The sequence below is a fragment of the Tetrao urogallus genome, assembly GCF_951394365.1.
Source record: "Tetrao urogallus genome assembly, chromosome: 25".
Classification (NCBI taxonomy): domain Eukaryota; kingdom Metazoa; phylum Chordata; class Aves; order Galliformes; family Phasianidae; genus Tetrao; species Tetrao urogallus.
Window position 1 is genome coordinate 4,573,217 of NC_136838.1, and position 15,332 is coordinate 4,588,548.

General features: G+C 46.3%; 1 protein-coding gene across 1 annotated transcript; it reads left to right on the top strand.

Annotated features, from left to right (window-relative positions):
- Positions 1 to 2,197: 2,197 nt before the first annotated feature.
- HAUS8 (HAUS augmin like complex subunit 8) lies at positions 2,198 to 7,592 on the top strand (the record flags this gene model as incomplete). Its single annotated transcript, XM_079546933.1, has 10 exons — positions 2,198 to 2,243; positions 2,323 to 2,378; positions 2,553 to 2,646; positions 3,364 to 3,477; positions 3,978 to 4,060; positions 4,627 to 4,698; positions 5,144 to 5,302; positions 5,983 to 6,124; positions 7,008 to 7,149; positions 7,472 to 7,592. The coding sequence occupies 10 exons, from the start codon at positions 2,198 to 2,200 to the stop codon at positions 7,590 to 7,592; spliced, it is 1,029 nt and encodes a 342-aa protein (XP_079403059.1).
- Between the last annotated feature and the right edge of the window lie 7,740 nt (positions 7,593 to 15,332).

Below are 15,332 nucleotides of genomic sequence, written 5' to 3' on the forward strand. Positions count from 1 at the left end.
CAGTTCTACAAACGTTTTAGGTTGCACAGAAAAACACAGGCTTATGACTCTACCAACCTGACTGGGCCACTGCAGGCTGGTGCCCCATCACTGCACAATTTATAGCATTCAGTTGCTAATAAAAAAGCTTTTTGAGGCAAACATTTGAACACAGTAACAAAAAGAAAAAAAAAAAACCACCTACAGTGGTTCAATGTTTGTACAAAAATCGTTCCATCACAAGTTCTCAAGTTTAGTGTATGTTTAGCTTCTGCTAAAGGAAATGGCCCAGAAAAGCAGAGATGATGTAAAACTTCAAAGGTGGAGAAGGTAAAGAATCTCATTGCTCTTGATGTTTAAAGACGAAAACACCCAATCCTAACTCTTCAGAAAAGCACTACAGTGAATACTGAAGCTATGATTAATGTATCTACATCTTAAAAGTTCTCCATGTATTTAATTTAAGAAAAACAACATCTGTTTCTGTCAGGATTCTGATTAAAGACACCGGAGATGTCATAAAGTTTGACAGGTATGGCACCAGTGAGCAGAACTGTGTGGGGTTACCTCACACTGTGACTGCAGGGCAAACACTTCCGTCATTTGTGTTGTGGCTGACAGGTCTGAAATCAGAGATCTTCTCATTATGCATCACAAGGTCCTATTAGCAAAGAGCTCGGCAGACAAACTGATACCCATCCACCTCTAGGAGCAACGTGGGAGGATCCCGATGACATCCCCGAAAGGTGAATTCCATCCACCAGCAGCCTGAGATCATCCCCAGCTGCATTTCCAGAAGGCAAAAACCGAGGAATCCCCAACTCCTTTGGGCACAAAGCCCCTCTCACCTTCCACAAAGCAAACGTTAGTAAACCGTGCAAAAATACTTACAGAGTAATAGAGAACGGCTTTAATAACGGCACCGGGAAATCACCCACGGCAGCACTTTGCTGTCACGGTTAGGACGGCGCTCTGCTGCGTTTGGCTCCGCATCGTGCACTCAAGGGACGCCCGCAGCAGCTCCGCTTCTACAGCCGGAGGCAGCAGGAAGAGCCGGCGCTGCCACAGAGGTGTGATAAAGCACGGCAGCAACAGCGACGATGTCAAGAGTAGCCCGAAAGCAACGAGAAAGCACTCAGAGGGCGGAGGTGTTTATACGGTACGCTACAGGCTGCTCACACAGACGGAGGAACGGGGGGGCCGAACCTGAGGAGACGGCGGCACCGGGCGGCTGCGCGGGAACAGCGCACAGCGATCCCCACCCCACAGAGCCCCGCCGCCCCGGCCCCACGCACCGGCAGGCAGCCCCGCTCCCGCCTTCAGCGCGAGATGAGGTCGCTCTGAGGCACCGCCGTTACAAAGCTCAGCCACTCACGGAGGAAAGGAAAAGACAGAAGAGCACCGCGTTCCATTTTACCTCCGGCGCCGTGTGAAGCGCTGCACCCGGCGCCGCCGCCCGCCGCAGGCCCCGCGGAGCCGCCGCTCGCCACTTCCGGGTGGAGGGAGGCAGGGCGGCACCCATTCAGCGCCGCGCGCGCACTGCGCACGCTCCCCACCCTCTCCTCACCCCACCGCCCCCTGGCGGCGGCGCGAGGCGCTGCGGGCCGTGTCGGGGGGCGGCTCTCCCGCCCTCGCCCACGGCTCCTGGGAGCGGGTGTTCGTGGGGAGCCAGGTGCTTTCTAAGGCGGGGCCCTGCGGCGAGAAACGGGAGTGTGCGGATTCCTTAAAACTCCAAAACCCGGCTGGGAGGGCCGCCTCACGACACTGCTGGCGCTCACTGCCTTCCCCGAGCGGCTTTCTGCAACGCTGGGGCTGCGCAGGAGATCCTTCTCGCGGGCTTAGGCTTCCCCAGCGGGAGCTTCGGCTGAGCAAAAGGGCAGCGTCTGGAATCACTCACAGCCTCCGTAGGGTCCTCCCTGCTTGCGTCAGGCTAATGCTGAGGTCAGCGTAGCGCTCCTCTGTAAGCGCAGCCCGGGTGGGGAGCATCCCGTTCCGAAGCCCCGAGGGCGCGGAGCCGAGACCGGCCGTGGGGATTCGCTTTGGTCCTCCGCGCCGCCAGGGGGCGCTCAGCGCCTCGATCCCCTCAGAGCGGGGCGGCGCTGCGCGTGCGCGCGGTTCGAACGTGTTGGCGGCCGCGGCGTTCCTCAGCGCGGGGCGATCGTCGGCGCCACTCTTCTGCCGTTCGCTGCCGCTGTTACCCCTGCTCTATGTTTGAAGAATGTCCGCGTTGACGGACGGAGAAACGTCCCAGAACGTGCGGAAAGGTAGCGGCGGGGTGAGGTGAGCGGACCCCGCCCGCCCGGCTGAGGCGCGGGCCCGGCTGAGCGCTCTGTGCTCTTTCAGGGAGAAGAATCGTGAAGTCCCGCTACCTGCAGTACGATAAGAAAGAGTCCAGTAAGGTACTAAGGGCGCTCTGGACTCGCGGAGTTGTGAGCGAAGCGTTGTGCGGTGTGACATCGGCGCGGGGCGGGCATCCGGGAGAGCGGCGGGGATGGTCGGTATTGGAGGGGGGGGGGACAGGGCGGGCTGTGGATGCTGCCCACGTTCACTCCTGTCTGCTTTCTGGTCGTCAGAATGCTTCAACAAAATCCTTTTCGTCATCGACTTCCAGTGCATCTTCCACAGCTAAAGCAAGACCGGCGCTCGCCCAGAAGTCTGAAGGTTCTGGTAAGTCTTATCAGAAGGATTTTGAATTCTGTCATTTTCTCAATGTTTTTCCAGCATCTGCTGCTCTTAACAACTTTAAAACATGTGGTAAGGTGATGTTTATAATACTTACATCGCTGCTATCTCTAAGGGAATTAATGTGTAGGATTATGCCGTGGGATTAAGAGATGCAAACTCTTGTCTGGATGTTATCATAAAACACTAATCTGGAAACGTTTGGGATAAAATTCTGAACTACTTTATCTAAGTTTAGTGAGTACACAACTGGTGCATATCAAGTGAATGGGAAAAGTTTGCCCCATACTATTAAAAGCTGTAGTAATTGGACAGATGAATGTGATGGGAAAGATGCTACCATAAAGGTGTGATGACAGAAGGACCAGCATGATAGAAAGGTGCCATAAAGGAAGAGAAGAAGAATATTTACCATAGAAGATTCTAGATTGACAAGTACCTCACCAAGGAGGAACCTCCAGAAAGAAATCCTTCCCTAGGGCCAGTCAGCCCTTAAATGAGCTCTGAGAGGTGCAGCCAGGCTCCACCCCCTCCTGTCTCACAGCTGAGTTGCCTTCACCTGTGCCCCCAGGACTGACCGGGTCCTTTCCCCAGGTGCTCAATCAGGCTGTGACTCAAGAGTTCCCATACAAAAGCATATAGAGATGTGAGCTTGTACAATATCTGCTTTAATTTTAGTTTGACAACAGCTTCTTTCTGCAGGTGTTGCCTCTGGCTTGTTAAATCAGAGTAGTTTTGAGAAAGGTGACCTGCAATCCACTTTATTAGATGGAGATAAAATTACTCGACCAGACCTTGATCTTTCAGCTATTAATGGTAAACCTCCATTCGTATTTAATTTCTTATTGTTTTGAATATATATCTATTAACTTGATTATAGATTTCTACTGGATTTGCCAAAAGATGGTATTAAATAAGATAAATGTTTATTTTTTGAGTTTATTTAAAGACTTTAGAAGCTTTAAAGAATTCAGAGTTGGAGTTAACCTCTTACTTCTCGGTATCTTTTGGGTGTGCTCTTTTTTCTTTTAGAGTTTAGGATCAGATATTAAAGGCCAAAGTAACATCAGGCCTTTGTAACAGATAAGGAGCGTTAGATAAGGAGCTCTTCTGAAAATTATGCCACATCTGTTAGGTAACTGTTACCTAAAGTTAAATATTTGTCTTATCCTCGTTATCTTGTGAGCCCGATAAAAAGCTGAAAACATGGCGCAGTAAGTAGATATACCATCTTTAAATTCTTAGTGCCTTTGAAGGATCTGATGTCTGTTGACCTACCCCCGCGTATTGCTAATAACTGTTCTCTAATGACACAGATAAAACCGTCCTACAGAAGTCTTCAAGTTCAAAGGCTTCCTGCAAAACAGATAAAGGGCCATGTGTAAAAAACCAGAAATCGGTGAGTCTCGCTGCTTCCGTTTGTTAAGCATCTTTATTTTGGGATATGTGCAATGAAAAGTTTCTGTTTCTCTAATATTGGTAACAACCATTCAGGTTTCTGGGCTGCTCCAAAGCCAAATGAGAGCTCTGTTGTACTGCTTGCAATGTTTGTTCATTGGGTGTCTCAAAGTTTTACCACAGCTTGTTGTAGTAAAAAAATTTGCTCAGTTTGTAGCATCTCTTCAGGCTAATTCTTTTTATGCTTCATTCTATTTATATCACGTTATCTTTAAATACTTCCCAACCATTTTTTGTCAGAAAATTACTTCTACCTAACCTCCCTCAGTGCTAAGTCCTCAGGTTCTATTCTGGTGTTTCGGATATCTGCTGAGAGCAGTATAAGGGTTGGATGAACAAAGAATAGGCATTTAGTTAATATCCATCTGGGCGACTGTTGCTGATGATCATGCTGATTCTGGCCACAGAATGGACTTTCAGTAATTTATTTACATCCTGAAAATATGACTGTTTAAATTCCACAACTGATCCAGAATTTTCCTTTTTTTTTCCCTTTTTTTCTGCAAGAAAAACAATCCTGCTGTTGTGGGGGCAGAGCTGAGCTCTCAGGAGCTGATTTTAACTTACCTAAGAGTGCAGGTGAGTCAGTGAAGCGTGTGGTGTTTCAGGTTAAAAAGAAATTAAACGACTTTGATATCGAGTTGTATGCATGCTGATGAAAGTCAGGTTGTTATGGTTTTATGTGTTCTAAACTACGAGCTCTAAGCCTACGTGATGGGTGCGCCTTGAAAACTGAGTGAATTCTATGCCAGTTTATTAAGCTGGTGCTGGTTCTTCATGAAGCAGGAACAACTGAATTTCCAGGGAAGCAGGAGTAAATGTTTGGAATTCAAGGCTGTAGCAGTGATTTTGTTTTTTTTCACTCAGTAGTACATAAGTGTAGTTTTCCTTTACAAAAAATATATTAATTAGGAGTTAGTAGAGAAAAGGGAGAGAAGGCTTTAACTTAAGTGTGCTAGACTTGCATTTGTTGCTTCAGCTTAAGTAAGTTACCTTAGCTATGGATGTCTCTTGGATGTAACAGCAGAGGAAGAATGTGGCTGAGCTCGAGGAAAAAGCAGAAGAAAACTTGTTAATGTTGTGTGAAGAAAAAGAGAGACAACAGGAGAAGCTCTATGAGTTGAAGCGTGAAATTCTGCTCAGAGAGAGAGAAGAAAAGCTTGATGAGGAGCTTGTGAAACAGGTAGGCTTTATTGCAGTTCATTCTGCGTTGGAACGATCTGTTACATTGTTAACAACGTACTGACAGCTACTAGACTGTAATAATCTAATAATCCTTTCTCAAAGATGATTTCTGTGCTTTTGTGGCCTGCTGAGGCACAGTTTTATGCATCTGTAAACATCTACTTCCTGCTGTAGCCTGTTGTGCTCTCTAGTAATCTAAACAAATGCCTTTGTCACTTTTTTGACCCTCCCTGATGGAGGCAGGAAGGAGAAGTTGTTGCTGTTAGGCGAGGGGCAGCAGCACGAGCTGCCAGAGCAGTTTACATCTCCTGTGCATGGACTGTAAACATCTTAAAACCACACTATTTTGTAACTGCAGGATGTTATGGCTGGAGCAGAGATGCCAACCCTTAAATGCGTGGAGGACATCTCCTGTTGCTTTATACTTTTGTATGTTAGACAGTAATAGTTCTGATCTGGTTGTAAGAAGACAAATTTGTAATGATTTTCTTGATAGCAGATCATCTTTAGAAGCTAAAGCCTCCATATTCTCTCAGGTTTTCTTAGTTTTGTTGCATCAAATTAGAAGGGTAGGGTGTTTTGAACAACTGATTGGCAAAACTGAACATATGCTTGCTTTTATATGTGTACAAAACGGCTGCTTTGTGAAGAAGTGTTGATTCATCATGTCCTTTTCAGATGGAAGTACTTTCTCCTCTTGTTCCTCTTCTTGAACAATTTAAAGAGCAGTATAAGAGCTTTGCAGTTGCTCTGGATGCCACTAGACATAAATTACCCATTAAAAACATTCACATAGAGGGAGATATGCCAACGTACCTAGGTATGAACATTATATTTCAAATATACTTTCAGAAATAGGTGTTTCTATATGCCAGACTTGTTATCTTGTGTTTCCTAGACCTGCTTGTGGTCACTGGAGCAGTTTTTAGTGCCATTCATAGAGTTTGTCTGGACACTGGACTGCAACATTTGTCATCTGTTTTGATATGAATAATTACTGTCTCCATCTAACCATTAAACTGCTGTCACACTTTTTTTTTTAACATATCTTTGGGAGAAAATGAACTTTCTAGGATTAGGACAGTCTATATAAGCCTTTATATTTTATTTTTTTACTGTATTCATTCCGTTCTTCCTTGCTGGCTCTTCCTAATGTGTAAGCAAGTTGAAGAGTAGTAGAAATATGGTGATGTCTTTTTGTTCCTGTGTGAAGGGCAGGGTCCCATGGACAGACTCACTCGTGCTTCCTGTAGAACTTCATCCCTGCTTACACTTCAAAACAAATGGGAAGATTTTATTGAAAATCATAACATTCTTGTAAGAGCTTTTGAAATATGTAAGGCACATATATTTTGCTTTGTGAATGCTAAAGGAAAGGACAGGATAAATTTCAAGTTGGTGGTCCTTTCCAACATGCAATTAGTTATGGAATTTTGGGGGTTTAAAGCTTGACTTTTTTCTCTTGTATTTGAATCTGGTAAAATTCTGTGAGGTGCTTGAGCTTGATCAGCAAGTTGAAGTAGTAGAAATAGAGTTGTTGCTGTTAGTCTGTAGCTAAAAGTGATTTGGCTTTTTGATTTTCTAATGGCTTAACAAGCAATAGTTTGTTGTTCACTTGTTCCTCCTTGCTGTAGCTATTACATAATCTTGTATTATTAACTGCATGCATTTAAAAAAAAAATGTAACGTCTCTTATGTTGTAGACAAACTGCAAAAGCAGCTGACTGTCACCCAGGAACTTCTGGCAGAAGTTATGCCAGACTGCTCAGAAGAAAGTGCAAAAGCGTTCAGTGAACTGCAAGGTACTGAAGAGGTGTTTCAAAAGCTGGAGAAAGAACTTCGAAGGTATTTACAGCAGTGTGAAAACTCTCTGTGTGTTCAGAGAAAAATGTGTAGATCTCACCTTTGTATCCAGAATGGGTCCTGGAGCATTAATGGAGGGAATAGTCCTGCTCAGTTGCAGGCATCTTTGTTTCTGTCCCTGCCCTGCCTGTAAAGGAGAGTTGTTTTGTTCAGTCTGTGTAATCTTAGTTGGACTGCAGGACTGCTGCAGCATGCTGCTTTCTGACACTGGGAGGGAAGCTGTGAATCTCCATGTGGATACTTTTGTGGTTTGGTCAAAGTTTTCCTCCACAGTGACTGACTTCACCTGCTTCATTTGTTCCAGGAGCTTCACTCAAGTGCAGAACCTGTCGTATGAAGCTAGCAAAGAAGTTTCACTGCATAATCAAAGAATATGTGAGGACAATCATGGCGTAGATGTTGTGAAACACTGGTACTTCAACTGAGTGTCTGTGATCTGTGTGTTTTATTTTGTTTGTTACTGATGGGGGGGTCCTAAATCAATGTCAGACTTGTATGTTTTTGTTTACTGTCTTTGATTTGTCCTGTATCTCGCTTTACTTATGGACAGAACACATCCAGCTTTCCAGTTTCAATATGAAAGCAGCTACATGTGTGACTGATCTAAGAATGGAATTTTCTTCTGCTTACCCATAAGGAGACTTATTTTTTTAAACAGCCATTTCTGTGACACTTTTATCATCACTTGCTGCCTTGGTAATACTGCAAGTTAAATCAAATGTTATTCTTAGCAAACATGAACGATGTATCTTTAAACTCGCTTTCTTGCACCTGGCTTCGAGTGCAATGCTTTGCAACTCTTCCTAGCGCAGTGTTCCTTACAGGGCCAGGTCTCCAGAGAGAGATGTGGAGCTGTGTTTGTTGTACTGTGTGTTTTGTTTTTTTTTTTTAATCTGGATAGGAGAACCAGGAGGAATGCACAGCATGATCATTAATCACTTGGTGAACAGCTTCCAGAGGAACTCTTAATTGCCCCTTGTGTCTGGGTTTTTCAAGGGGAAAAGCAACGTGGGTAGCAAAGAATGAGGCTGGTGAGCAGGAGTAGAGTTTTGGTATATTTTTGCCTAATTGTCTTGTAAATAAATTACTGAAACATAAATGCTTTTGTATTGATGCTTTCTCTTGAAGTGCTTTAGATCTTTATTTTAAAATAAAGATTACTTTTTCACTGCTGCGTTAGGAGCCATCATGTTTGAAAATCTTCACTGATCTCCTAAAGAAGCTTTTGTTTCTACCTGGCTTACATTGGGCAAATATTACACAATGTATGCAGGGGAGGATTTCTAGGCATGAAGTCCTAAGGGCAACTAGTGTCCTCCTGGCACCCAAAGCTCAGATGCCAGAAGATTCTGATCATGGAAAGAAACTTCTAACCTAAATAGTGCATAAGTGCTGGAATGAGAAAGATAATAATGATCTGTTAGAACATGGATGCTAGCTGTGGAAATGGCTTTTTCAACATGCAAATAAATGATTCAGGTTTTCTTCCTGCTGTTAGCAGAGGTCTACATAGATTCTGTCTCCGATGATTAAAAATAAGATGAAATTAAGCTGTAGGATGGGGTCAGTAGAGGTGTGTATTGGATAAGTCCACGTACGACAAGCCGTTAAGACCTCCATCATATGTAATTTCAGTGTCATCGTTTCACAGCAGCTGGTCCACGACGTGGTGGGGGGACAATTATTTTCAGATGTTATCTTTTATTTCTATTTTTTTAGCTATGTTAGATCAGCTACACCTGACGGCTTACCTGTGTGTGAGCTGCTTTTTGTGCCCCATGTCACAGGCAGCTGCCCGCAGCGGCGTCGTTTCCCTGCACAGGAAGGCAAACTGCGCCTGCAGCGTTCACCACTGGGTGGGGAGCTTTGCTGAACGGCCGGCTCGGTGAGTTGTAGCTCTGCAGTCATTCTGATGGGTGCAGAGCTCCGTAGAAAGGGCCTTAAGTGATAACACTGCTGGTCAAACTGCGGTTTTCCTTGTGAATAAACGCTGGGCTGCGTCCTCGTGCCTTTAACCTGTTTGTTGTAACTGCCGTTGCAGGACTCAGAAATCTGTTACGAGGGATTCCCTAAATTCTGTGGGGGCATGGATGGCATAATAAAGTAAATCGGGTCTGAATTTTGTTTCTGCACCATCACAAGGCAGAATGGCTGTCCTAGGATTTATTGGTGATAGACTTCATTGCTTATCTTAAAAATAAAAAAAGTATAGGACATACTTTAAATTTGAATCTTTCATCTTCAGTTAAGTGACTTTCTATCGATCTTAAGTGGTAGATTTCAAGGACAGTTTCCATCTGAAGAACACTGTGTGCATGCTGTGACTGCAGGGTTAGGGACACCTCTTCACTCAGCTGTTTATCCTCTGGGTGAAAGAATCCTTATGCAGAGTTTCAGTTGCCTTCTGGATTTTCTCCCTCTCATCGCTTTCTAAGCTATGTAATACATCTGTACTGACGCTCAGTGAGATGGAATGCTGCTGTGTTCACCCTGAAGCACGGTGGGGGAGGAAAGCTTCTGGCTGCGATGGCAATTAAGCTCTAAATCGCAGGGAAGTTCTTCCTTGCTGCTGCAGGTGGCAGTCATTACCCGCACAAGAAGCCCAAGCACTCAGAGCTGAAGGCCGACAGCCCGCGCAGAGCGGTGAGGAGCACGAGGACGCGCACCGTTGCTTCGGAGGAATCGCAGGCGTTGGTGTAACGGCCATTCCTTCCTGAACGGAACGCTTGTGTGAAGCTCTGTACCGGTAGTGGACGAATGTCAGATGAAGCAGCACACTTCAGGAAAAGGTTGTAATTTTGGACTTTCTTCCCTATTGCTTGAATATTGGTTTTGATTGATTCTGTTTTGACTCTGAAGAAACAAGAAGTCTTTCAGGTTCCCCCAACACAGAACAGCTACAGGCGCTCCGTACTGTCATACTTACCAGTGTAAATCCAAACCAAAGTGCAGGAGCTGAGCAGATGTGGCACTGCTGATGTTGTGTTTCCCACCAATGTTCTGACAGCATCGCGTGCTCTGAGTCTGCCTGAAGTCCTGGGCTCTTTTCCTTCAGGTTATTGAGCCCTTCTTACTTTTGCACCTGGAAATAGTGACGTCCGCATCTTCTGCTGTGTTTATAATATTGTTTCAATGCAGATTTACTTCTGTTCTATTTAAATTTTTGGAGTTCTTAATCCCTGTGTGTTCATCTTTTGGACCAGAAGCTAATATTTCCAATTGTTCACATCAGGTTGTCCCAAGGCTTTGTGTCTGTGTGTGCATACGTAATGTTTGGGGCATTTTTCTCTTCTCAAAACAAAATAATTGTATAACAAGTCAAGTCGGTCTGAGGGCTTGTGGGAGAGTGGGAGTGCATGGTGGAGATGTAAGCATTTACCCTCTGCAAAATTGCGTTCCAGTGTGCACAAGGTGATTGGTGAAGATCATCCTAAGCCAGCTTTGTGCTGCACAGACTGCCTGGCCTGGGTTGTGAGTTTCTTGGAGAGTCCTGCCCTGGTTGTTTTAACCTCCAGCTCAGGAAGGCTCTGATACAGTGTTTTTTGTTGTTGTTCCTGTGCTGTGATAAGGTCACCAAGGGTCAACATAAGGAATCACCCCTTTTTGCCATTCTGCTGCAGTGCAGATGCAGCTCAGGAGATAATTGAGGCCTGTTTGTCTCCCCAGCCCTACAATCCTTTGTTTGTGCCAGCTGCAAATGGAGCCGATTCTTTGCTCATCAACAGCAAATAAATATCTCATGACCCCAGCAGATGTTTCTGCATTTTAGGCTGATGAGAACTTGCATGGTTACTGCAAACTGCCCTGCCTTAGAGTAAATAGCACTTTGTTGGAGATCCGGAAGCTCATCCTGAACGTGACAAACAAATTTCTGGCCAGACTGTGATTGCCAGGATGTGAAAAGTGTTCTGCAGAGGCAGAAGATCTAACAGCTCTGAACTGCACCATTGAGCCACACCAATTAAGAGCATTTCCAGTGATTGTGAGAGCACTCCTGCTCAATCCACAGAAATAATTTTAGATTGGTCCTTCCACTGTATTTGTGTGCGGCCTCTCAAGCAGGTACAGGGATGGAGGACTTGCTCTGCAGAATAGTTTCAAATCAGTTTCTCTTAAAATGTTCCTGTGAAAGCATTTCTGCATATATCTGCAGTTTCTGTAAGAATACCTTGCCCTCTGTAGCAGAAATGCTGAGCCTGAAGCACCTGGTGGGAGGGCAGGGCCAGCCCAGGGGAGCTCAGGTGTTTGCAGTGCAGTGCAATGCAGTGAGTGACTGGAGGGGCTGCAGCCAGGATCCCCCCCCCTTCCCAGCCCTCATTTAAGGGTTGGCACTGGAAGTAAGGGGAGCTTCTAGAGATTCTCTGCTTTGTTTCCATGTTCATACTACTGCATTTGGGCTTGTCCTCATGTACTGCAGTCTTCTATGCTTGGCTACCAAAGGGGCTGGCGCAGATGCAGAAGGAAAAGGGAGAACAAAAAATGGCTTTTAAAGAGAAGGTGCTGTGGTTTTTTTATAATGCTGTAAAAGTTAAGTAGAACCTTTCTCTTGTCACTGAATTTTTAAGGACTGACCCAAATGTGTTTTTCCCTTGGGAGGAAGGGACCAGTGGTTTGGGTTTCCTTACGCCAGAGGTCTCTCACTTGTTTGAGGAATACCTCTCTCACATTACATGTAGTTATTTATCAGGGTAGAACCGACTTAAAGTGTGTTCACACCTTCTGTACAGTGCAGCCTCTCTGACATACCACACAGCCACACGAGCCCCTGCACATCCTCAGCCTGGACAAGTGCCTGAGATTCCTCAAATGTCCTGAGCAGCAGAGCTCCTTTTTTTTGTAAGCCAAACAAAAATCTGAGCTATGCGCCGTGTGAGCCGTGGTGAATATGGCCCATAGATGCGACTGATGAATCGGTTTTATACATAAGAAATGCTTACAGAACTTCCTTTAAGCTTCTAACTGTTCCCAGATGTGGGCTGAGGCGGCTGCTGGAATTCCATCACCTGTTGCATCACACTGAATAGGACTCATTTTGGCAGGCACAGAAAATTCCATTTCAGTAACTAAATAGTTTGAAATGATGCTAAAGCCTTTTTTTTTTCTTTTTTCTCCTTTTTTTTTCCCAGACCAAACTTATTCTACCTTCACTTACAGGATAGCACGTACTTCCATAATTAAAAGACTTTGCAATCTGCAGAGGCGGCAGTGGCCTTATTTCCTACAGTCAGCAAATATTGAACTGAAAACCTTCAGTTCTGAAGGAGTTTTAGTGGCGCTTTGTGGTGAGTTTTTCTGTACAGAGCTCAGATCTCAGGTGTGAGTCTGCAGAGAGCAACCTGTGCGTCTGTGCAGGTGGGTGGGTGATTAATGGTGGTGATCAGCCTGTTTTTGAAAGCAGGATGCTGTTATGCTCAGAACTTACCTGATCTCAGCAGAGCTATTAATGAAATCATTGTTTGGATTGGTGAGCTGTTGTACATCAGTTATGGACTGCTTTACCACGAAAAAACAGCAGAGGTGCTTTGTTTTCACTTTGCCTCCTTACTGTCTTTAATTACAGGCCCCCAGCCTGCTGTTAGATCCTACCCTTAGGAGGGAGGCTCACATCAGTGCTGCTGCTTTGCAAATAGGAGAGCTGAGGCACGCAGGGCTCTGAAGGTGTATCTGAGAAGATGAGGATGCTGAAAAAGAGTTTGAAATGGTCACATTTAATCTTTGCTTCTTTCAGTCCTATTTGTCATAATAAAAACGTTCTCATTTCAATGTATTTTCTAGTAAGTTGTGTCTCATAAAACCCAACTGGTTTGCTTGGGAAATATCTCTTGATGAGTCTGAAGGAGAGTGAAGAAGAAGGAAAGAACCACTTAATTCAGTACCAGTGCAAGGCTTGTGAAGAGAGTGAATGTCTTATTTACTATTTACTAATTAACCCAACTTAACAGAATGTGTTCCTGCCTCACTTATCCATGACCATCACAGTGAACATACTCTCCTACTACAGGAGGAACAGCGCCATAGGAAGTACAGTAACACAGCCTGGAGGAAGGGGAGAGCAGAGGAGAGGCTTCCTGTCCTTAGAGGGAAGATGTGCTGGGAGGGCCTCGTTTTGACTTCATGTTTTCTTGGACGTGTCTTCAATTTCAGACAAACAAAAGAGTCCCCTGGTAGCTCTCACGATGATGTTTGTCATCTGAAGATGCATAAGTGATGAAGTGAGCAGGAGAGGAGTACTTGTGCTTGAACAGACAGCAGTGAGCAAAACGGACCTGGTTTACATAATGCTAAAAGCTGCAAGCAGCTCCAGGGCATTCCGCAACCCCTCCCACAGATGAGCTGCAGATAGGAAAATAGTTCTAAAAACTGCAATAACCCTTCCAAAGGCGAGCCTTAAAGACCTCTTGTTAATTGGTAAGTGTGTAATTTGGATGTCCTTACTGCGTTAAGTAAGTTATTACGCTCCACTCCAACCGGGGCAAGTCTAAAACAGTATTTGTGGACAAACTGAGACTGAGGATCAGCGTGTATCAATTAGTGCTTTGATAAAAGGGCTCAAATAGGTGATTTCTTTAAAACTTAAAACGAGCTCGGCTGTGCTGTTATCTCACATCCAATCCTGAAAGCTGCAGTGGGCCTTGCAGAGGTTGTGCTCCTTTTGACCATTGAGCTGCCCTCTCTGGAGCCTTCAGCTGAGATGTGCCTTTTTTGAAGGCTAACATGCAGAAGTAGCATTGATGGTGATGATATTGCTAACAATAGCACATATTCAGAATCGTTTTGCAGCTTAGCACCTTTAGCAACTCGACATGCTTTTTTTTAGGAGCCAGAAGAGCCTTTGGGGAAACACGAGGTTGATTTTTTTGATCCAAATTTTTACTTTTGCAGAACAAAAATTAATTGCTGGGCTCTGTATAGTGATTTATTTATTTGTTTTCTTCGAAGAAATAAAGATGAGTTTCAAATAAATAACCTACAAAAAATAGCTTTTTTTTTTTCCCCCTGATTTCCTGGTACTTTAAGCCACGTCTGTAGTGCTGGGGGAAAAACCAAATCCATGCTACCACCTCCACTGAGGGTTTCATTAATTGCTGGGGTAGAACCCAGCTGTGTTGCAGCTTGTCTGATCCCGGGCTGCCTCCACAACGGTTGGAGGAGCAACTCCTTGGTGCGTGGGCTGTTCCTGCTGTCCCTCAGAGTCGTGGTATTCATTTTGTCACCTTAAATAACCGCTGCTGGTTGGGTCTGGGTCCATTCATGCTCGTGCATCTTCCTGCTAAGAGCAGCAGCTCCCCGAGGGCCTTTTTGTAATACCTTTTTTTTTTCCTGAGCAGGATTTTTCTTCTGTGGGTGACCTTTTGCCTACAAAAGCAGCTTTGCCCTTAAGCAACCGAAGAGATGTATGTAAAAACGGATCCCTTATGATGCATAGGGTAAAGTCCTCGACAAAATAAGCAGAATTAGAAGGAATAGTGAGGAACGAAGGGCCGGGCGCTCTGCTTTGCCCTGGTCTGTGCGCTGGGCGAAGCTCCCCGTCCTGTCGCGACCCCCCGTACCCACGGGCTGGGACGGAGGGATGGGGGCGGACGGGTCGGGCCTGCGCGCGGAGGAGGACGGAGCAGCAGCAGCGCTGGCGGTGGGCACGGAGTCGGACAGCGGATCTCCAGCGATGCTCGGCGGAGCGCCTCAGTGCCCAAAGGCTCCGTCAACAGAAGCGGAGCACGGGGTGCAGCGAGCGGAGCCGGGCTGCTGAGACCGCGCGAGGACGGAGGAGGAAGGTGAGGACTGCGGTGCAGGTGCCGTCCTCGTGGGGCTGCCCGGGTCGGCAGAAGGGGAGCGACGGCTTCGGTGGGAGGAGGAGGAGGAGGAGGAGCGGCCGTCGGGACCGCGCGTGGCGGCGCACCTGGGCCGGGCCGAGAGGCGGAGGTGCGGGGCGCTGTCAGAGCGGGCGGGGAACCGCAGACAAAGAGCCGGGGCCGGAGCCGAGCGGGCACCGGGGCCAGGAGGGGGCGGCCCGGGGGCGGGGACGCGGCGGGGGCGGCGGCCACAGAGAGGCACCGGGGAGCCGAGCCCGGCGCGGGGCGGCCGCGGAAGCAGCAGGGCTGCGCCCCGGGAACAAAAGGCTCCGGCGGCGGAGAGCGGCGCGGCTGTGGAGCCGTTCCCGGAGCAGG